Source organism: Rhipicephalus sanguineus, chromosome 3 (genome assembly GCF_013339695.2).
Source record: "Rhipicephalus sanguineus isolate Rsan-2018 chromosome 3, BIME_Rsan_1.4, whole genome shotgun sequence".
Classification (NCBI taxonomy): Eukaryota; Metazoa; Arthropoda; class Arachnida; order Ixodida; family Ixodidae; genus Rhipicephalus; species Rhipicephalus sanguineus.
Genome location: NC_051178.1, coordinates 89,569,796 through 89,594,353, shown reverse-complemented (window position 1 = coordinate 89,594,353; position 24,558 = coordinate 89,569,796). Strand labels below are relative to the sequence as shown.

The 24,558-nt window shown below is 42.6% G+C and overlaps 1 protein-coding gene across 1 annotated transcript in view; it reads right to left on the bottom strand.

Moving 5' to 3' along the window:
* Window positions 1–2,118: 2,118 nt before the first annotated feature.
* LOC119385012 (uncharacterized) overlaps window positions 2,119–24,558 on the bottom strand; it is a 68,716-nt gene continuing 46,276 nt past the window's right edge. The window contains exons 3-4 of the mRNA XM_049413261.1: window positions 4,328–4,560; window positions 2,119–2,507 (exon numbers count right to left, since the gene is read on the bottom strand). Coding sequence (XP_049269218.1) covers window positions 2,151–2,507; window positions 4,328–4,501 — 531 coding nt within the window. The 5' untranslated portion in view covers window positions 4,502–4,560 and the 3' untranslated portion in view covers window positions 2,119–2,150. The remainder of the gene's footprint in view (window positions 2,508–4,327; window positions 4,561–24,558) is intronic.

Sequence of the window (24,558 nt, the reverse complement as noted above, 5' to 3'; positions counted from 1 at the left end):
CGTGATAGCTTATGTTTTAGTGACACATCGGCATGGCTAAACATTCACGAAACAAGGGGTGCTACTTACTGCAGCCTACATTTCCTGTTTCAAACAGCTTACTCAAGCTCACGAGCGAATCGTATACCAAAATGCTTGCGTGTTCGGCCTCCATCGCTCCTGAAAGGCTTCCCATGACGGTGACGTTATTATTTGCATCAGGCCGTGGTAAAGAGCCATCGATAGTTGACAGGTAAATGAGCTGTTAATAAAACAGTTGAATTCACGCACGCTAAAACAAGTGCAATCTGTTTTTGCGCTCGCATACTTATCAAGACGTACACTCACCCTTCCGTCTGGGCATGACGTTGTTAGCGTCATCCGAGTCTTCTTTACGGCTCATCGCCGAGATTCTCCTCCTCCTAAAGCACGATCGCGTTCCGTTGGCGTTCGTTGGGCCTGCTACCGACCTCGCGTTGTGGAACGCGAAGAGGAACGCTACGCGCGTCTTGTCTTCCCTCTAGCCTGGCCATTAGTTCTCACAGGGCGAGCGCGGAACGCGGTCGACACACGTGCGAGAGGGGGGCAGCGTAGGAGAAACGAGAGAGGGGGAGGGGACGCGCATGCGCCGGCGTTCATCGCGGCGTTGCGCAGGAGAGAATTTTGGCATGTCTAGCCCGCGTTTCAGATGAAGAGTAGAGAGGGGGAGTGGCGAGAGGGAAAGGGGGAGAGAAGTGGAGAAGAGGAGTGAAGAGGAGGTGTATGGAGAGGGTATGAGCATGCGCAGTAAGGGTGGTCACGCCGCACACCACCACCAGCACCCCCACCACCGGTTTGAACTCCGCTATAAGATGCTTCGCATCTAAAAAAACTTATAAAAAAATCACAGCATATCCACGGAGTGAATGATGATGAGTGGGCGAAGCTGCGGAGTTTCATTGGTAAACCGTGAATCTTCCGTGAATTCTGCCCAGTACATCATCACCGACGTGAGATCGGGCGCGTTTATACTAAAGGTTCGATGAGTTATGACGACTTGCAGCTCACTTTAATTTTACATGTACGCTGTGAATTTTCATTGTTTAAAAAACCATTGCTTTAGAAAACATCTGGCGTCTTTCGTTAAGCAGCTGGTGTCTTTTCGTTTTGCTTTAGAAACATCTGGCGTTCTTTCGTTTTGCTTTTAGAAAACATCTGGTGTCTTTCGTTGGTTTATTTCATCAATCAACGGCGTTTTGAACAAAATTTTTATTGTTTAATCACGCACAGGAGAAATCTCACCAGGCACTACCTTGGAGGTAAACAATGGCTGCTAATGGGAATGAGAGACAGAAAAGTCGGCTTTTAGCTAACACTTACACTTCTACTTCTACTAACGTTTCCTACTGGAACATGCCAATGGCTGCTAATGGGGAATGAGAGACAGAAGAATTCGGCTTTTAGTTAACGCGCACGCTGCGAATTTTTTATTGTTCAACAACGCACAGGAAAAACCTCCCACCGGCACCACCTTGGAGGTCAAGACCTGGTACTAGCGTTACGACTGGTTACGCACTACTATGACTACGAGGGACGAACGGGTGCCGCCTTAAGGAGCTTCGCCCCTAAAACACGTATCAGTGTGAACATTTTGGGCAGTCACCTTAAAAAAAACGATATTAATCCACTTCGCCACACCATATCGAAGAAACAAATGGTCAGTGCTGTGACAGAGGCGTAATTGTAAGACGGGCTATATTTCTTATTGTCGCTCAACATTCGACAGCGCTTTAAAGGTCAAACCGGCAATAGTAGTTCAGTATGTATTCTTCGAGAGTTAAGAGTTCACCATCAAATCGCGCTGGGCAGATAATTATACAGTTTTGATAAGTGGTAATTCAAGATTTTCATGTCAGAGTGCATTCTAGTACATTCGTGCAATAATGCTAGTTGACTGCCTAAAATGAACTTCCGCATAACTTTGTTCATTTTAGGCAGTAAATTCGTTTTCTCCGACTCAACGCTATTCCTGTCCATTGGAAGCGTATCCACAAGTTCGCACACCGGGCCGCACACAAGCCTAATTCGTAATCGAAATAAACATAATACAGCAATAATGAGTCAAATTTAGTGAAATACCCAATAATGTTTATTTGCATTTCAGAGGGCTTAGTAAACTTTAGGAAGTGTTTTTACATGGAGCCGTGCTTCACGATGACGTCGATGATATTCTCTATCAGCGCTTCGCCTGATTCGGTGACTTCAGGCTTGGGCAGAAGAGCGGCGGTGCCATTTCTTTTAGGCCCAGCCAGCCTGACGGCAATGTCTCCCAGTGAGTCACCTGTCGAACCAACAATATCGCCAATCTGCTCGGCACCTTGGAATATAGAGGACGTTGTGCCCCTTGTTGCATAAGCGTTGATGATCTTAGCCGTGATTTGGGCAAGTCGAGTTTCCGCCGTGCAGTTACCAAGCTTTGCGATGTCGGACGCCCAGAGATACGCCTTTTGTTTCTTGAACTTGAACTTTTTTTCTCCGAACACGGTGATCTGTGTTACATAAATAAAGCAACAGTTTCAGTGTAGCAAATCATACAAGGTAGTCCCAATCGTCTTATCCCGTAATTTATCTATATTATTAGTCTCAAATAGGAATCTACGAAGAAATGTCGTACTAATTAATAATTACAACTTGCTAACTGCTTGTCACACAATTTTCAATCCTCTTAGTAAGTGCAGCTAGTAAAGGTTGTAATTATTGCTAACAACACAGAGTACTGTTGGCTATGTATGACGCTAGGACACCAATTTCAAGACTTTGTAGGCGCTATGAACGTAGCAATTTAGGCGGGCTCGATTTCAAAGAATGCCCTGGAAAAATAGAGGAACGGTTTGCGTATTCGCTTTTAATTGTATTCAATAACAAGCGACACATACCGGTCGCTAATGGGTCACCAAGGTTCGAGTAACTAGCTAAGCAACATTCAGAAAGACACGCATCCCGTTTCCACTTATCAAATTGCGCAATCAATGGACAGATTTCTACGCCACGTATTTGGAGCCCCTAAAACGTACATTTGGCCAGAGAACCGTGGAATACAACATAGACCAGTTTGTATGTACGCGTAATTCAAAAGATCCAAGGTTTCTGTTTTAAATTTGCGTAACACGATGTATTCACAAATATGCGCAATGATGTGGCACGTAACTGATAATATGATAATAAAAGTAATGAAAGGCACTATGGTTGAATTACTTTTGCACTGAAAATCGTCATCCTGCGCAGTAAACAATGGGCAAATTGAGGTAGGATCGTCTACTAACTTACTTCGATTGCACCTGCAAAGCTCTGGCGTTACTGAATCGAAGGTAAAATATTGGTGACTGTCTGTGAACCACAGTAACACTTTCCGTTAGCAATTTTCTTAAACGTTTCAAGATTTCTATTATCCTTTTTAAGGTTGTATTTCGTTTGCTTCCATATATACATCGTGTCATTACATATCTCGTTTTCCTTTCAATAGTTTTTGTTTCAATGACGAAGTCGACAACATGCATCAGTCTTCTCCCTATATTTGTGACCAAGCACTGAACATGCATTTCTGCGCTTTCTCGTCCTGCGTGATGTGTAGGGTAGCAAACCAGTTGTCCTATACTGGTTAAACTCCCTGCCTTTCCTTCTTTATTATTTCTTCTCTCTTCTTGTTCTTAAATATAACCGTCCGTCATCGGCTTTAGAATATTGAGTCAATGACTTACGTTTTTCATTAAATTATCATTCCGCTCATTTTTGATGGCTCTTCTACAGGCTAATATATATATCATATAATAAATATTAGCGAATAAGTATAAGGACAACAGCGCACTTTACAGCGGGAGCTGTTTTCGTCGCCTTCTCCTGCTGACTCCCTATTTACGGAAGCTACGTCACCACCAGACTAAGGGGTACTTGTCCCCCTCGCTTCAGTCCTAAAATTTATGCTAAAGTAACTTCTCATCCATAAGCGAGCTTCGTAGATGGCAGTAGTGGTGCTCGGAGATGGGAATGGTGTCTCGTCCCACTGCGCAGTCCGACCAGAATGAATTCGTACGAACTCGTCCAACTGTCCACACGGCTTGCTTATATTACAGTTGTTAACCGCAGCTGCTACCGTAACCGTCTCTGATGCGAAAAGCAGTATTATTTTTGGAAGGTCCAATCCAAGGTACCAACCTTAGGTAAACATGTAAGGTAAATAAATAGTACTAGTTCATAGAATCGTAGCGTGGGCTTCAGACTGAGTACTCCGCTCCTAATATTAGAGTATATCATGTAACTGAATTTACTATCTTGCCTGGCGTTCTAGTAAAATAGTCTACTCTGTACTAACCAGCAGCCCTTCGAGGTCCAGCAGGCGACGGCCTCCAATTTTCAGAGCTGCTCCCATCTTGCCAAGCAGGTAACCCATGTCATTGAGTCTCGATGCAGCTTCCCTGAGTACGGCATCCGCCTGGTCGTGAACGCTGGTGCTGCCACGCAGTGAGTCACTTGCATTTATCATCATGTCGCTTACTAGGCGAGCGAGCAGCGTTGATGCGACGTCACTGGTCGTCTTCGGCAGCACTGCGTCAGTTTTCAAGCAAAAAGCGCTGATCAAAGTAGAAATCACACTCTCGTTGTGTTATAATCATAAAGTAAAACGAAATAGCCTGATCTGCGAGGCTCTGAATAACTCGAAACTTTAATAGTTGGTGCATGATCATTAAAGTCAGTCGTATGTTTAATTCGTGCATTTCGAGATTCCTTTCATTTCATTCCTATCTGCTTTTCGTGCTTTTGGGATTTCTTGTCTTCATATCGTCTATATAATCATCATAGTCTTTTAGGCTACGGTCGGGAACAACCTGAAAGCACGCCTTTGTCCGCTGACAACCGTCTCATTAAACTTTAGTGTTACTCTGCTGAAACCCTAGTTTCATACTATGATACCTAGAGGGTATCTGGCGGTACTGTCCATGCGGGATCCTTGAGCGGCGCTCCAACCACCATGGTGATGTAGGAAGTAGAGGCTTAGGATCTGCTTCGATTGGATTAGGTTCTTGAACTTCGTGACACTTGTTTTACCAAGTGTAAAACAAAGCGATATGAAGTTATTTCCAATTAAAACTTGCTTGATTCTTTTGTACATAAAGCTTATTGCAAAAAGGCTGCGTGATCGTGAGATGCAAGTGAAACTTGAACATATTGAACCACCAGTGTATGCGTTGCTCTGCAATTGTGTTCTAGATCTGGCATCACGATGTAATGAATTATTTTTTACAACACCTAAAGCAAACTCGCTTGACTCTCCGTGAAAAGTACGCATTATCTATTTACAGAAATAACAGTGCCGTATTGAGTGAGAAGCACTTAGCGTATCATCTGCTGCGATGCCAGGTGCATCTGTACAAGTGGTCTGACCACAACGCATCTCTCGTTTTCTAGTGGTCAAGTGAGAGGAGCATGACGGTGACTCTACTTCGCGTCGCCTTCGTTTTGCAGCCGATTTGAACAAGTTTTGGCAAGACGCGCTTATCAAACTAACTTGAGCTCTATGCAATTTTATGCATTGGCATGGGACGCTACATCTTTGCGCAGCGGTGAGTGCACGATGCTTTGCTAAAACTGTCAAATACAACCTATATCTGCAACATCGCAGCAATCTAGCGGTCTTCAGCGTCTTTGGGCAACAAAGGCACTGCTTGAGTGCTTTGCAATGCGCCCCACTACCCACACCGCGAAGAAAGAAAATGAAACTGTAGAAAAAGATCCGTAGACAGTTCTAACGCAATCCACTCCCAAGCCCTTACTTCCCAGCATTGCGACGGTGGTTGAACGATCGCCGCGCCTGTTTCCTCTTTCGGTGATTGTATGAAACTCTATGGCTGAAACAACTAGACTGACACCACGTGAGCGGCTAATTGCGCTATGCTTTGGAGGACTAAGCCCTTAGCATACCACTGCGAATTTTTACAAGCCATTATTGTAATTAAGCTGCCATAGTAGCTTGTTGAGCTCAAGATGATAATTATGGTGTGGCAATGAATTGCGACAAGTTTATTTTATTTTCCTTATTTTTTTGCATTATCCGCTAATTCTAGCGCACGAATAATTCATTTTAAGGTATCACAGCTACGCAACACGCTAAACTAGACCAGTCACCTGTGTATACAACCACTGAAGTTAAAAATCTTCCGCACCGTATGTAGCTGTATTCGTGTTTTCTTTGCCCAACTAGCACAACACCACATTCATACTTTCCGTACGGCTGTGCGAGCTCTAGAACCCGAATGAGAAAATGACACTCCATGGGGATACCACTTAGATCCTTTTTTTAAATATTACCACTACACTAGCGAGTAAAGCTTTGTAGCATCATAATTACAAGATATCAAAAATACCTGCAAATAAATTATTGCGCCTTATCAAACTCACCTTGTGCCGTGCTATTATCTTTCCTGCAATGCACAAAACAAAAGGAAGAATAGTGAGAGAACCGAAAGCTACAATTTTGAAGCAGAAACTGCGATATATGCGTGCAAGGAAGCTTCTGTTTGCTAAACTGCTAGATAAATTGTTTAATTCATTTATGCATATCAAACGGTTAATTATATGATTTTCTAATTATTCATTAATAACGTTTCTATAAATAGAACTGCGCAAATACTTACGTCTCATTCCCGTCTTCGAGGATTCGGCATTGGCCATATGCAAATGAATCAGAAAGAAAGACTATGTTATACAATATTGTAAAGATCGAACGCACATTTAAGGATCCAAATCTGAAGCAAAACCGCTCTGTCATCACTTAGATGCTGTGCAAGCCTTGCTGTTTTGCATTTTATGTACCGCGGCAGAGACAACGAGCTTATTTCGCAGACTGGTAGGATACACACATGCGCAAAACGCGGTAGCGTTTTACAGGGTTTCTAGGTTCACTTGTGCTGCTCTTTCGCAGCCCTGAGTCACAGTACTCGACTTCGACAAAATAACGACCCCCAACAGGTGAACTTAGGAAGTCGAAACTGCGCATACCTTTCACTTTACGAGCATGGAGAGCATTCCCTATCATTGTTAATCTCCAATTTTTAAATTAACACGAAGTTTGACGGAACCTTATTTCGCAGTACGTTTATACTGGGTTTTGTTCTCATCATGCTAGGCCCCGCCATGGTGGTCTAGTGGTTATGGCCCTCGACTGCTAACCCGAAGTTCGCGGGATCGTCTCCCGACCGCGGAGGTTGCATTTTCGATGGAGGCGAAAATATTTAAGGCCCGTGTAATTAGATTTAGGTCCATGGTAAAGAACCCCAGGGGGTCGAAAATTCCAGAGTCCGCTACTACGGCGTTTCTCATATTCATATCGTGGTTCTGGGACGTTAAACCCCAGATATTACTACAATTAATATTATCGCCATGTTAGGTATGTGCCCCTGACCTGAACTGAAATGCAGCAATAAAGGTGGTCACATTAGAACCCGCGAAAAGTAGTGCGCTGCTCTCCACAGAAATTTGAACAAAAGTAATACAATTTCAGAAAGCATATTAGTGTAAACACTCACTTGAAAAGTGTGCCATGGAAACGAGAAGAAGGGCGTGCACCAGCTTAGCCTTCATCTTATTTTCTGAGATGCACCTGCGCACTGCGTAAATATTAGTAATTGTGAACTACGTAGAAGAATTTGACTTAAATATACTCGTTGTAACACATAATTTGAAATCCAGTTCCCCGGTTGGCCTTGGTGTGTAAGGCTCGGAAGTTGTGTTTAGGGATTAATATTGTATTTTCACTTACTACTTATTTATTACTATATTCGCAAATCCGTTTGGACAATATAGGTAGGGCTCAGTGCTTTCGGAGATTACTTTTTTTGAAATTCGGAGGGTGTTTTTCGGAGTTCTTTTTTTGTGTGTGGAAATTCGGTTTTTATCGGAGCTCGTTTCTCGTAAATACCCACTCCTGCGAAATTCGGAGTTTAATTTTGCGTTATTGTCAATACTTCAAAAGTTCACACGAAATGATATCTGAGCACGAAAACACCGAAACACACGAAGCGCATTTTAGTTGTCCAGAAGGTTAGAACGCACCGACACATATACACTCAAGCGCAAATACTTCAATAGTTTGTTGTAATACATGCAGGCATACTTAGCGAGGTTCGCATATTTGATGTGTTCTGCCGCGCCTCAGTGCCGCTAGGGCACCGTATAAGGTTGAAACTCGATTTAACAAAGTCATGAGGATGCTCGAATTCTTTAGCTAAATTGGGAACTTCGTGAAATAGAAAAAGATATATTTTGGTCACTCGAAATTTAAAATTGTAACGTAGCGACACACAGAACCTACCACAGCATTGTTTCTGTGCCTGCGAGTCTGAAAAGTCCGCGCTCGCGGCCCTAGGGCGACTCCGACGTAAGGGACGCCATGTACGGGCGATGCAGGCCAGGTAAATGGTCACGTGACGTTATGACTGCTTACCGATATGCGATGACGCGGAGAACAAATGCGACCGAAGAAACCTACTGGCATCATTGAAATCAAGCATAAGTCGTGCATAGCCTCATACACTAAATGACGTATCGAGCAGCTCTGTACCTCACTTTTCATATCGAATGAAATGAGGGCGCCAGAGCAAGGTTATGACGAAAACTTGGCTAAATAGAGACCTATACCTTGTTAACTCCGCTTACCCTCATCTACAACAGCTTGTGTAAACTCTTCACGTTATAATGTCAATGTGTGACGACTACTTGTTTTGCAGAAAATAACACTTGTTAGCTACGACATTCTGAGCCTAACGTAACTGTTTGCGCACAATAATTTAGGACGCATCCTTTTTAAGAAGCTGTATCTCTTTGAACACGTGTTATTTTGGGGCATTGTTCAATCATTTGCTGTTTTTAAAGGTAGCCTGCCTTAGTGATACCTCGTATTCGAAATTACTGGGCATTGTTTAGCTGCAAAGGCATAAAGTGTTTTCATACGTCCAGCGCACTGCGTTCTTGTAGTTATACCTATAGTGTATCGTTTTGCAAACGTTTTCCTGACCACTTTAAGGTAAAAAATGTGTTGGGAGAGTTTAAATTGACAAAGAACATTTACACCATGCGTCGTATAGTTTATATGTAGGCGCACATAATTTACTTTCGTCGTCCATAGCACCCAGTTAAACCAGCCAACAGATTCTTCTCAGTAGGATGGTACTATCACGAAAAGTTTTAAAATCTCGAAGTAGAAACACTGCCGCTAGTTTCGCCTCTTTCGTTTATCAAACCAAATGCTCCATCATTGGATGAACTCCCCTGTGCGATAGTAAAGCGGTGAGTGCATCGACAATCGACGTCATTCTACAAAATTGTAGAAGATTGCTCAGTGAAAATCGTCCACTGAAAATAGAAATTAAACGAGGCAAGCAAATAAACCAAGCATCAGTACTCATCAGACTAAACGAAAGAAAAGGAATATGACAACGAAATACAAAAGTGCAGCCACGCCACATAGCTTACCTTGTGCGGACACTCCGGCGCCAGCAGTGAGCCCGCCAGCTTTTGTAGCCACCGGGCGTTTCCCATACCGAAACACCTGCGCTATCTCACCGTGGAGCGATTTGACGAAGTCTTGTGCAGGGTTTCCATTGACAGCTATGCCAACGGATAAGAGTCTTTATTAAATCTAGATACGTGCTTATCTTGAATGCTTTTTTTGCTTTATATCATGCATCCTCAGGCTGCGCTATTGTGATCGCATTCGTTAATTAATCCGGACCCTGGCATGGGTGGTCATTTCTCTAATATACCTCTTTCTGTAACTCTGTTACTCTCGAAATGTCCTGTTAGTGCCATACACAGCCGGTGCAAAAAACTCGTGTCATCAACGTAATACAGATGCTATTCACCTTTCATCCATTACTTCTGATTTATTTTCTGTCAATAATTAGTTACATTGCCTCTAAGCATCAAGTTAAGAGATAAAATCGCGCCAGGTTAATTTCTTTTCACATCGCCATCGCGACCAAACCAATCAAAGCAAAAAGAAAAAGGCGTTGGGTAAATTTCACTTGCGTTCTTTATTTCAATGCAGACCGTTTAAGGATAATAATAACTATAAAGTAGGCAAAAATACAGCTTGCCTTATATGCGCTGTTGGCGTGTGGTTTCCATTATCGACAGTTCATCCGATCTATCATTTAAATGTTTAAAAAAAACGAAGTAAGGTACCAAGTGTAATCCTAAGATTTGTTGACTGTTTAATATGATCGGAATAAAAAAATGTAGGCACTGCTTTCCCCTTCTCTTTCTCCACATTCATTTGCTTCGAAATTTCTGGCAACCATTCAGATAATGTGTAGCATATCATTTTTTTGGTCACATAGATAAGTACAAATTCACTTCTCAAGAATGAGTAGATCAAACAGATAACACTGTTTCCGCACTAAAGTGGTACAGTCATATATAGCTTTTTTTAATCCAAACGAATCCGACATGTAGAGAGAGAGAGAGAAAAATAAAACGTTCTGCGGCAAGGCAAGAATGTTAACCGGCAAATATTCTTCGTGGCAGAGGCCAGAATGTCCTGAGGTAAGCTTTTAAAGCGTAAGCATAATGTGATATGGAGTATTCACTGAAGCTAAGCGCGTAAACGTTAACATGGGCGAATGTTGGTGCATACGCTTCATTGAGTATAAACCAAGAACCCTACTACAAGTACTAATATATAATCACCCCTATCATCATAATCGCCCAAATATATGCCCTCAGCAGGACAAAACGCCATACCCAAAGATGTCCCAATCAGTGGTAAAACAAAGCTCCAACGCGAAATTTGACACGTATTCGATATAACTAAACAGAAACACTATTGCGTCAGCGATATGTAGATGCGCCTCTCTGATAAAGAGATGAATTTTCTAAATGCCACAGTTGAAATTTATGATTTTGCCTACAGCGATCGATGATTGATCGCGTATACGCAAGGTAGTTGTCGGCAGGTGGGTATTAGTTCTTCAGTCTTCAGTGCTGTCCACTGTTAGAGTGAACATGACTCACCTCTTCCACAGCTATGCGGCAGCGGCAGCAAAGAAGCGCTCTGACTGCGCTTTATGAAGCAGCCGCAGCGTTTCTGTGCGCGTTGCTGCTCCTTCAAAAGAGTCTTTGAGCAAGTTACGGAAATACGGTACGCAAATACGGTGAAGCTGTACGGTAGCGCTTCTCCTCTCCCGCTCGTTGTGCTTTTGCTTGTGAGAACTTCTCTCCCCATTCCCCCCAAGTCCCGCGGTTGTGGTGTCCACGCCTGAGCGACACTTATTGCGTCACTTACCCTCATTCTTCACCTCTTTACCCAACTCAAGAATCTCTACTCCCCAAAACCACAAAGGCTTTTTCAAAAGTTACTGTAGCGTTGTCACGCCTCATCGTTGCCTGTCAGCCTGCGCATTGTTAACGAGGGACCTGTCGTTCGGGGGACGCACTGTCACTTGAACTGGGAGCGGGTTAAGCACTACGAGCGGGAAAGGAGGCGCGTTGCCGTAATGCCTTACCGTATTTGCCTACGGTATTTCCGTAACTTCCTAAAAGACTCTAATAACCGCTCTTCCTCCTCCGAGCGAACAACGCGCGTCCTTCCCATAACGAGTTCAAAGGGCAACTGCGGATAACAGCGTTAGCGCGATCTCTTAGTCATAAGACAAAGGGGCACAACGATCCGTGGGAAGTGCCGCTACCGAGGATCGCGACACTTGCCAAAGAGGCATCGGCGGTGGCGAGAGGCGCAGGGAATTGGTGTTCTACGCGTGGCTCTCTGCGACAGCGGTCCGCCAAGGTACAGATACCAATACAGATACAGATACAGCTTCCCTCTCAAAACGATTCCGCTAAAATGTATGAAAAGTAAATCTCCTCTTTAATATCGCCATCGAAGTGACTGTTTCCTTTATTTTCAGTTGAACATGAAGCGTATAATCGCTCGACATTGCAGAAGCTTTACTTGTCTCAGGGTAAAAACCTCCGCAACGATGGCTCATTCTTCATCATTCTCAAATACTACAGCACAGAATTCCTCCAGATGGACTTCGTCATCGTCGATTTCCTCATCTTGAGCAGCGTACAATGCGCCTTTGCCCTCGAAGTACTTCTTCAGAAAGTCGCTTGCGTCCGATGAGTTGTTAGCGCCAGAGCCCATCTTCTTCTCCATGAGCTTCTTCAGAAAATCGCCCCCATTGGATGCGTCGCCAGTTCCGGATTCCATCTTTTTCCCAAGAAGCTTTTTCAGGATGGTTTTCTTCTTGGATGCTCCGCCGCCGTCCGAAGAGGAATTTCCGGCGGCTCCCTTCTTTTTCTCAAACAACTTCTTCAGGAAGCCACGTCCTTTAACAGGAGAACACAGCAGAATTACGGTCGTTTTACAATGAGGCATCAAGGATAATGTGCTTCAGTTTCAGTTTCCATAATGTGCTTGAATTCCATAACAATAGAAGTTCAAATTGAAATTTGTTGACCCCATGGTGTGAGAAATAGTTCAGAGTTATTCCTTGGAAGAAGATATCAGCAAATAGCTTTCGCTTTAAAATTATAACTTGTTTCTCGTCGTATATTAGTACAATATAGTGCAATTCCTCAAGCGTTAGTCAATCTCACCGTATGTGGGGTGTTACGCAGCCCTCACTCCTGTTTTCATCCCACAAACTGGACAATCATCCTAAAATGTGTTATATTGATAAAACATTGTTGCTATTTGGTGTAATATTTCATTATCAACTGTGAACCCGAAAAAATCAGAGTATTTACAATCAGCTTTCAAGCCTTCGGTACTAAACAGCCTCCACCAGATTAATTTACCACCAAGACGACAAATTTATATACGTAAACAAAGCACTGGCGAAGCCCGGGAGGAGAAGGGGTGGTGAGGGAGTTCAAATCTCTTCCTTAATTTGTTCAGGTTTGCATGTGTGTATATACACGCTTACGTAGAAACGCACACACCATCATGCATAAAGCATGGTAGAGCCCCCCCCCCCCCCCCCGGAAAAAATATCTGGGTATGCTACTGACACGAAGGCAATCAACTCGCTTACTAAATATTATCTTGCTGCATCGAACGCGGAAGTATTTTCCTTGCTTTTCTGTGACCTAGAGTACATTAATTACTTTACGGGGTTTTCTATACATTTATTCGATATTTGCTCACTACCAAATCAGTATAATCACCCAGAGAGCAGCTGAGCTTAAAATAAATCTGGCAGTTCTTGACGCATATAGAACTAATGTGCCAGTTCATGTCGCTTTATTTTCATGGGTTAATGAGTGCGCATAAAAAGTTACTTTGACGATACGACTGTCCATGCCTGGTGACAACTTTTTTCTAAACGTGCTACCTTATGTTGCATGTTGGGCTTGTTGGCGCTCCATCATAACTGCAAATGGCAATCCAGGATGGGAACAAACGAGGAAACGAGCGCTCCTTGTCTGTTTTTGTTTCGCTGGTTTCGTCCCGTCGGGGATACGCTATACCATCTGCAGGTGTGCCACGTGCCACTGAATTTTACGTAAACGCTGCTTTAACAATAATGAAGCTGAAAAATCTAACTTTTAAAAATGCGTTGAGTGGAAAATTCATGCGAAGAAGTAAGTGTTTTTCAGCCTGTTTCTTAGCATTAGGCGTGAGCTTATTTTCATTTGCAACTGCACCCCTCGGATTACATCTGTTGTCTAATTTCCGGTACTTCAAATAAAATATATATGGAGCGAATCGTGGGTACCTTTTGATGAGTTGCGTCCTTCACCTTCTCCGTCAGAGGTACGAGAACCGCGGCCTCTGCCTCTGCCTCGGCCTCTTCCTCTACCCTGGTCCGTACTATTCCGATCTCCGCTAACAGAGCCTCTCATACGCTTGAAGATCTTGTCGAAGAAATACTCCTCTGTCTGGAAAGATTAGAAATGAAATGCTTTGTTAGCTCAGTTAACACAGGCAACAGACCAGCTGACCTTTATTAAAGTCTTGCAAGAACATATTTTTAACGCGGTAGCGTTAAAGAGCTCTTTTCGCGGAAATTCCGGCGCCGGTGTCGTTGGTTGTGAGCGAAAGGTCAGCGTTCTTGTGAGCGAAAAATCGAGATAGATGCAATAAGTAAATAAATAAATAAAAATTTTCGGTTCTAGGTAGAATCAAACACAGGTCTTCTCCGTGACATGCAGGTGTTCAACAACAGAACCGTGCCAATGCTTGAAGCTGTTTCGGCAACGAACCTTACCGGAATGTCATACGGTCACCACATATGATCACCACATATGTCATATGGTTCCATATTGTCACCATATCAGAATTACCTAGTCCGTATGTTGGAAGCCGTCCAGAATAGGGCAGCGAGATTCATCTCTGGCAACTACGACTATCATTCAAGGGTAATAATAATACAAGACCTTGCATTTCGGTCACAGGAAGAATGCCGCGTCATTGCTCTTTTATGTCTGGTTCACAGGTGCATTTATAGTAATGAATTTCACTGTTTACCACTTCATTCTCCTGTGCGCACAACCCGACGCATCTACAACGCACGTAGTTTCATGCACATTCATGGTCGCACGCGGGCATTTACCTCATCATCCCTACCTAGAGCCATTGCGCATTGAAACTGTCTTCCAGATCACATTGTATCCATCCTAATCGTGAAACTTTCCGTGATAACCTAGTTTCGTTGCACTCTAGTATTGTATGACGTTGTTGCACCTTGCTGCTTATAATCTTTGTTTTGTTTCTTGTTTCCTTTTTTCTTCTTTTCTTGCTTTTTGTCTGTAATTATCTTTCCTTTTCTGTTGGAAATACTGATGCCCTTCTTACTCGATGCCCTTCGATGGACCTGTAAGGCATTTTTAATAAATAAATAAATAAAAATATACTGCGAGGAGTCTCCTTAACATTTGTAATAATGCCTGACAGAAGCGTAGAATCACACCAGGCGTAAAGGCATGTAAATTGCGCAAGGAGTTGGTAGTATACCGGGCCACTCATTACAAAGCGCTCAGGCACAATTAATCATAATCAGCAGCACCAACAGCATCAACGAAGTGTGCGGATGCAAAGGTGCGTCTGTTGCTTACGGACGCGTAGTGGGTACTTCGCCGATTAGTAAAAGGAAGAATTATTGCGTAGTGGGCACTAGCAGCTGTACTTGCAGTAGGCATCCTATCATGGTTTGAAACGGCCGATGTTGCGCGCACAGGCGTACCTTCCTTAGCGGCACGGTTGAAGTGTCCACAGAGAAGCGAAGAGAGTCTAGCGATTGAGAAGCCTATGCGAACGGGGCCAGATTACAACATCGCGGTAACTCTTCAAGGTGAAGCTCAAGCGTCCTCGAAGTTATTTCTCTGCCATGTACCTGCCATGGGCTGAAGCCCCAGTTAGTAAGTGTTGACTGCATTTTGAAGGAAGTCTACTCATCTGTTATATTAGCAGAGATAGAGAGAGAACAAATATCTTTGATATACGGATGTAGCTTCGGAGAGGATTTCTTAGTTCACGATGCGTTGATCTCCAGCCGTTTCCTGTTCTGTTCTGTTCTGTTCTAACTGTTTTGCTGTGGAGATGTTGAGGTCCATGTTGCCTCGGCTACTCCATATCACGAAGTTATGCAGCGAAAAAAAAAGAATAATACTGAACAGTACCGAAACATGAACAATCCGAAAAAAAAACATAATAGCACACTGAAACCACTTGAAATATCATACCAATACACAGTTTGCTTGCAGCAGTTCACACTGTCATAAACTGTTCACCCGCACACCTTCCTTTTCTACTATCAGTATATGTACTAACACATTTCATATAAATCAATCCCTGGCTGTCTATCACAGGCGCTTATCCAGTCCGGTCTCCACTAAAAAGTCTGTCAGGAAGATGTTCGCCTTTTTCTGAAGATGCATCTCAGGCCATGGTCCAAGTAATTTCTTTAATGTGAGGGGCCGTCTGTCCAAACTTGCTAATTTTTCCTTTAATTTTTCTCTTTCATTCGCGTATTTAACGCACTCCAAAAGAATATGGCGAACATTTTCTTCTGCTTGACCACAATCGCATTCCAGGGAGTTGGATCGATGTATCTTGTGCAGGAAGCTGTTTGTGTAGGCTACTTCCAATCGAAGTCTGTGGATTAAAGTCTCTAACTGTCGTGGGAGATCTGTCGTTATGAAAAATTTTCTGTGTGGATCAACTTCATAAAGTACTGATTCCTTTGATTTAGGTCTGTTCCCTAAGAACTTGTGAAAAAAAACCGTAGTTGAACCTCGAGAAAGGAACTTGCCAAGGCTCTCATCCTACGATCGTTGGATTGGCAAGGAATCAGAGGTTTTAGTGGCGCTTGTTTGGAGCCTCACTACTGTGTGTCCAAGGTACCTGGTTCTCCGCAGAAGAGGCATTGCCCAGGGATCTACGAGGTTATTTTCGGTTTTGGTTATTCACGTGTTGAGCTCGGAGTCACACCTCCTCCTTTTTAGGTAGGAAAATCTGGACCATAGTTGCAAGTAAGCTACGCTGGGGCATACAGAAACCTGAAAAAGATATTCAACGATAGTCTGAGCGGTGCCGATCGAAATAAAATTGCCAGTCGAGCGGCCTGGCTGGCAACTTCAAGAAAATAAAAATTCACACCATCGCTGCAGCAGCCACTATCATTGCTCAGACATATTTTATTTTCCCCAGCTTCGTTTAGAATTGTTGCGAATAGTTTACTGCAGACATTTGTAACACAAGCACATGCCTTCAGGTTTTATGTTATTTACGAAAGTTGTCATTCTTCGAACGCGTTTAATCGCGGTTGCTGTGGTTTCGTCTGTGTGAACAAGATACCTGGAAGAGCACTAAAGTGCCGAAATAAAATTTGCTTCTGCATTGATCTGTGCACGTTTTCTTCTTGCATGCTAGATGTGCCCCGGCAAATGTTTTATTACCATAGAATCAAATAGCTCAAAGATGCTTTCAGCAGCGTGTGACTATACGCTTGCATTAGAGAAAATGGCAAAGCGAATACACGAAAACGAAGGAGCTGTAAAGTGACGCCTCTGATTATGGCAGGAGAGCTACACGAACTTAGTAGCCAGCTCACGCGAACTTGTAAAAAATATTTTTCTGCTTTCTTCAAAAGAGCAGCTCTACACACAAACATTATTCACGTAGTTTCTTAAGTCGCGAAACATTATAATTTCTTATTATCATACTCTTCTCGTACCAAAATAATGATTGCTCCAGTTAGAGGCTGTCCCAATGAATCAGATGCTTTCATGTCTTCTACAAGAACTTTCAAAGCTAAACACTTTGTCATGACCCTCAACGTTAACAACGAATGAATGGCGCGAAAATTCAAAAGGAGCATACAGTGATGCGTAAGTTAATCCCACAGAGTTGAGGAACTCAGAAAAGGTTATGTAGAAAATAAGTAGTATAATAACATCATAAGAAAATGTTCCAACCTGTAGCATTATATTATGATGTAACATTTTCAAAACTAAAAAAAATGAATAAAGAAAGTGTACTGTATGTGCGAGCTGATGTAATTCTGATTTAATACAAGTCGTGAATGTGCGAAACAATCTGCATGAGAAAACAACTTCAAGTATTGCCGTCTAGCACGGTACCGTTAGATAATACCATTTCATGAGGTGTATTAGGTATGGTGTGATAGATATGCAAATTGGCATGTCTTCTGAAGCTTTGGTCAAGGCTTCGTGTCGTCCCCACACTCGTTGCCTGTGAAAAACCCCAGGATAGGAGCTTGATTGCCACACCGGTGCTGTGCGTTGCCTTTGTATATAGCAGGAGGAGACGCAAGCAGAGCACGTCACCATGTCATCAAAGCAGTCGGCATATAAGGGAGCGCGGGGTCGTTTTATAAAGGAGTTACACAATTCTGAAATATAAATATACGACTGCACTAGCTCGTGCCATCAACGCATATGGCGGTGGCGAAAAGTCTTGTAGGAAAACTTTTATAAGTACATTGTTGCGCTGCAATACCGTGGCATTCCGCACAGACCCGAAAATTCGAAGCTCCGCGTACTCCCGCCGCCTCCTGCCCAATGATAGCGAGGTGGCAGTACTACCACTTGAAAGTCCAGCACGCCAACCTGAGATGATTTCTTTCTGCTAAATTGCGCGTACGATTGTGCAAAAATGAGCAGTATAAATGCAGTAGTCAGGATGACTTTGATTTCGAAAAAAATGTGAAGGTTACAAACCTCTTCTTCCGCCCCTTCAGAATCCGTGGTCGCCAAAGCATTGCAGATAGCGTGAACTTCATCGATGAGTGAATCGACGTCACTCCTTGTTTCTACTTCTTCAGAAGAATTATCTTCATCGAAGACGACACTTGATGCTGCAGATCATGCCGGAAGACACGGTTAGTTTTAGTGCCAATCAGGATTTAATTTGCCACTTTGAAATGAAAGCTTCACCACAAAGAATATATGAATTCTGTATCATTTTGCTTTGTCTTACTTACACGACTAATATATTTGGCGCATTAGGATTCATTCCCAGCAACATGTGATAGTCTTATAAGATACTCCGCTGCCAGGCTCAAGGATGCGAATTCGACTAGTCGAAATACAAAACCATCACTGTACGTAGGTCTTGGTTCGAGCTAAATAACCGCGAGTAGTCAAAATTATCCTAAAGTCTCCTACTATGGCGTGTCTTACAGTCACGTCGTTGTTTTGGCATATCAGGAAGCAGAGGTCATTTTTATAACATTGTCTTAAATCAGGGAGCCAAAACGTATTCATGGGCCTGTTTTGTGGTACGTAGAAGTTACCAAATTTTATACGACGCTTCGCGTATCCAATACCTACCAAGCACCCTCGCTTCCTAACGCGGATATGAAGCCAACCTATTTTATATTTTAAGACTAACAAGGGCACAAAATAATAGACTGCTGGGTAAGTTGCGCTTGTCCTGTAGCTTTCTTCGTCTCGTCCCACGTTTTCTTTTTTGCGCTATTTTCATTCATCATAAAAACGCGCTTGATGCTTGTGTAGTCTCACTTAGACAGGGTTGGTATGTGTAAGCCCAGGTACAGCAAACAAACTGTTGTGCGTGGTTTTGGGCGAATAAATTGTTTATTGTCATGAGTGTACGTAACGAATAGTCATTGCGTGTTATTTCGCATTCCGCAGCGGTCCTCATTGGGATCACTATATTAGCTTTATATCTTTTCATTTGCTCGAGAATGCGAGAACTTAAGGATGTGCTATGCAGTTTCGTTTTCTGCAAGATTTGCTTGAATCCAGGGCTCTTCCTTATACTTGTAGTAGCGTTAGTATCCATAGCAGAACTAATCCAAAGATTTTTGTCTGCCGTGCTTTCGGACTCTAATCTGTAACAAGCATGGCGACACTGCCATGCTGGCAGCATTGCATGTCTTCCACGCTTGTTTAACAAACCTGTCACCCACATGTACGAGTCGATAATGGCAAATATAGCAAATACAAGCTTTGCAAGCGCAAAGAGGATACAAAATGGGCAATGTAAATGAGTCAATGCACTACAATACATTTCTTAAGATTAAATCGTCGTCCAATAAACTTGCGCGATTTCTTGGATGTTTGCACGGTTGGTAAGAAAAGCAGTATCCAAATAAATAGACGCTTTCTACGGAATACAAATTATATGTGTTAGCGAAGACTGTGTAGTAAATTATACCTGCAAGATTGGCACCTGACACATTACAAAACTAAGTGCATGTTTTTAACAACAACGTAACGCATCCCATCTACGAAACATATGCGATATATTCTGTTCCCTGTAAAGTGTGGCTCAGATAAACTGCTGCGCAATTTTAAAAGAAGCAACGCTTCAGAAATAGTATACTACAATTATACTCGATTAGCATTCTACTTAAATACCTCTTGAAAGAATTGAAATTATGCGATCGCTTCTCTCATGCAAGTTCGTTGTGGCACTAGCACACATACATGCCAGTTGTGACCTGAAAGAGCCGGGCATGTAGCGTAGAAGGAAGCGAAAGCATAGAGTATCCATGACAATTACTCCGTGTGGAGAAGATACTCTCTGAATGGTGCAAACTAGGGTGTATTAAATCACAAGCAGACACCATGACGTACACACACGCACACACACACACACACACACACACACACACATATATATATATATATATATATATATATATATATATATATATATATATATATATATATATATATATATATATATATATATATATATATGTGTGTGTATATGTATGTATATGTATGTATTTTTTTTCCTCATCTGTGCATTCCTTGGAATACACTGCTGTCCATCCCAAGATGTTATCATGCAGCATTTTTTTTAGATTCCTTGAGTCGCTCTTAACTTGGGTCGCATTTCTTCCTTATTACATACACAATTGCCACGAATTGTCAGTTATTTGGTGTGGTTACACCGACTATTATTTCATACAAACGCCGAGTATTCGCAGCTGCGCAAGCCATAAACAGCTGTGCTTCGATTACGCAAATAATAAAATGTCTGCGAACACGGCGTCACCAGGATGAGCCAGAATCTGTAATCCCAATCGAAGTCGCAATCATTCTGGAGTCATTAGCTAAGGTTCGTAAAAATGCAAGGTGGTATCGCCTGGTATATTTTCAATAGGTTTCCTATATTTACTTAAGACTTGCAAACGGTTGAGCATTATCATATATTTTCTCTTGAATAAAGCAGTCATTAAACGTTTACTGTATTCATGTAAGGAAGGCACTGATTGTTTATGTCTGACATTACACTCACCTGATAAAGCAACGAAGCCGGCGATGAATACCAAAATAAGAGTTCCTCTCATGGTGCCTGCAAGTCGATCAGTGAGAGTACGTGAAACATATAAACATTTTGATTCTTTATCAACATAGAGCTCTTTGTCGAAATGTTTAACACCATGCCGGAATAAATTTAGGATGTATCAACGGTGGTGCAAAAACGCTTCGAGAATCTCATCAACCGCGAAAGGAGCATATTTTTAATCGTAAGAGAGTTCACTCCTAGCTGTTCGTTGGAAGGACAGGTCTTAACGCTAAATATGGCTTATTTTCGTCATGCCAGGCAAGCTACCAGTTTTACGGAGCTAAAATAATGCTAGCCAAAGTGTAGCGTAAGACAAAACGGGGCCGCACATGTACAAGGTGATTAAATGACGTTGCGTAAACCACGACGAAGCATGTAGGTGAGGTTAATGAATGCATGTCAAATAAGTCTCTAATTGGTGGTTATATACACATGACGTCACGAGGATTTGCGAGCGACCCACCAGTACTTAATGAGAACAACTGTTTTATAAAGGTACATACCCGGTGATTCAAACAGGATGAATTGAGCTGTTGTAGTCTGCCCAATACGTTTAATTACTGTCCATTACCTCGTTTTTCTTTTTTCATCTTACTTTTCCTATCACCTTAAAACTATGTAGCGCGTGCTTTAGTGTTTTAGTAAACGAACACCAAACCTGTAACGACTGTGCTCAACGGTGTACTGAGACGGACACTTTTTTTTTCTTTTCACTACGTTTTTTTACATACCCTTAGGAGGAAGAAATTTGCCTTCTCTAATGGTTATGCTTCTATTTCTTTTCTTTTTTTCATTTCCGCTTTCAGTATATGCATCAAAAGTAATCAAAACTACACCTCATTTGCACAAGCGCGCCGCCTTCATACCTTGCTTCGAGGCGCATTGACTATTAAAAAAAAATATTGAGGCCAAGAAAAGCAGGATTTAATAATTGTGAGATTGAAAAACCATAATTTTTATACAAGCCGTTCTTTTGTTAGACAACACTCTAGTGAGAGGCGATCCCACAATGACGTCTCTTCATAAAACGAACAACTTTCTATATATGCATGCTACTAGAGTAAGTACCTGGTGTGTATAATATCTCACCATGAAAAGCGCCTTTCAGCTTCTGCTCATTAAAAACACTCCCATGGCATTGCATTCCGGACATTTAATATTGCCAAATTTCTAGGCAAATAAATTTCGTTTAAAATTATTTAGATGAAACCATAAACCACAGCTGCACCCATGACCTATAGAGTCAAAGCGTGCTCATTCATTGAAGACATATGCAATCTGAATGGCTTACCAACAGTGGCCCTTCTGTACCACTCCTAAAAAGAAACTACGACTGCCGTTCTTTTCCGATAGGGGCACTATATATAAGGCTAAAACAGAACTCACGCTTTCTCTTGTTTTCTGTAACGTTTCCCGCTGTATAGATAGGCTAGGAAATGAAAATATAGGACGTGCTTTGTTTACCGTTTTCTCTTGATAAACGTCGCAGCAGCCAGTTGCATTCGTACATGAAAACGCTATCGCGTCTCATGGGATGATCATTCTACGACGGCTCAAAGGGTTCCCGCGTGTTCCTGCTTGGTGTTACGTGCATGCATTTTTATCTGCTGTTTTCTGTTTAGTTTCAATTGTTCCCATTGTTTGAGACAAACTGTGCGCTATTCTTTTGTGTTATCTCATTACATGCGTTATTACTTTCAGATAACCCGTTATCGTAGGCAGGCAAACAAGCGTGATATAGTGTTTCCCATGAACTCACGCTGCTTGAAATTCACAAAACAGCCAATGCGTTTGTGCTTTGGCTTCGGTAGGAGCCTCGTAATTACCATGACTGCCCGTCAGCTGCTCTTTCCTTGCAGCGTTTTTATCACAACACGTCCACGCAGAACTTGCATGCAGGTGGACGGTATCGATTACATTGCGTTGCGCATCCACAAATATGACACCCTGTACGCACTAAGCCTTTAGTTAAGCATCGACAAACTTTTGGCGTGTGATTGGTACGTACAACGCTGTGCGTAATAAATACGAGCCGGAGTAAGGAACTAACATACACTCACACACAGCGCTGTGTGTGTAACTTCACGTTTATTTCTGCTCGTGGATTTACGTACATTGCTAGACGTGCCATTACAATTAAGCTCACTTCGTATCTCACATTCCAGGCACATGCATTTACTCAATTTATTTTCACTGCAACAGTATATTAACGAATATTTTATCTCATTCAGCAATGAATAGCGAGAAAAAGGCAAATGGGAAGGTGCTTGGAGATGCGATTACGTGTTCGCATTCCCTGCATACTAATTCATAGCCGACCACGTGTACGGCACAGTCCTGCATTCGAAGATTACTCTAATGAATTTTTTTTTCAAATTTAGAAGTTGTCTACTTAGGGCAAGTTGACGGGTTCAATACACACCGTGGCGCATGGTAGCAATGCAGTGGCGGAGGAAGGCGAAGACACCCGCGTACTCAACGCTCACGCTAAAACCTAGGTATAGCCGGAATTCATCCGGCGTCCTTCACCACGCGGCGTCCGGAATAACCCATTGCGCCGCTTTGAAGCCTCAGACCGAATGATTTATTTTAAAATTTTCGGTTCATTTGTTGGTTTTATTACCAGTAAACGTTAAATTTCTGTCATACATGAGACTTACCATGTCGTCAATTATTAGTTAACTCGATGCGGCGTACATTTCTATAGAGACACACCGAAGCTTCGCTTATAACTATTGTACGACGTTTTTAACGCGCTAACGTTGGATAGCCAGGGTTCCTGAAATTGTGATGTCTGCGTCGGTATTGATAGCGTTGGTTGTGAGCGAAAGATCGGCGTTGCCTGTGAGCTGAATAAAATAAATACGCCAGGGATGCGCGGAACACGCTACACATTCATCGCGAAAGCTGAAGGAGTGGCCTTTTTAGAGCCCGTTGTAAACTCTCTTGGGGCGACTTCTTCAAATACAGTTCCAAGGTACCAACTACGTCATAAATAATAAAAAAATCACAGGATATCCACGGAGTGAATGATGATGAGTGGGCGAAGCTGCGGAGGTTCATCGGTAAACCGTGAATCTTCCGTGAATTCTGCCCAGTACATCATCACCGACGTGAGATCGGGCGCGTTTATACTAAAGGTTCGATGAGAGTTATGACGACTTGCAGCTCACTTTAATTTTACATGTACGCTGTGAATTTTCATTGTTTGGAAAACCATTGCTTTAGAAAACATCTGGCGTCTTTCGTTAAGCAGCTGGCGTCTTTTCGTTTTGCTTTCGAAACATCTGGCGTTCTTTCGTTTTGCTTTTGGAAAACATCTGGCGTCTTTCGTTGGTTTATTTCATCAATCAACGGCGTTTTGAACAAAATTTTATTGTTTAACCACGCACAGGAGAAATCTCACCAGGCACTACCTTGGAGATAAACAATGGCTGCTAATGGGAATGAGAGACAGAAGAAGTCGGCTTTGAGCTAACACTTACACTTCTACTTCTACTAACGTTTCCTACTGGAACATGCCAATGGCTGCTAATGGGGAATGAGAGACAGAAGAATTCGGCTTTTAGTTAACGCGCACGCTGCGAATTTTTTATTGTTCAACAACGCACAGGAAAAAACTCCCACCGGCACCACTTGGAGGTCAAGATCTGGTACTAGCGTTACGACTGGTTACGCACTACTACGACTACGAGGGACGAACGGGTGCCGCCTTAAGGAGCTTCGCCCCTAAAAACTTGGACATCTCCGAAGGGAAC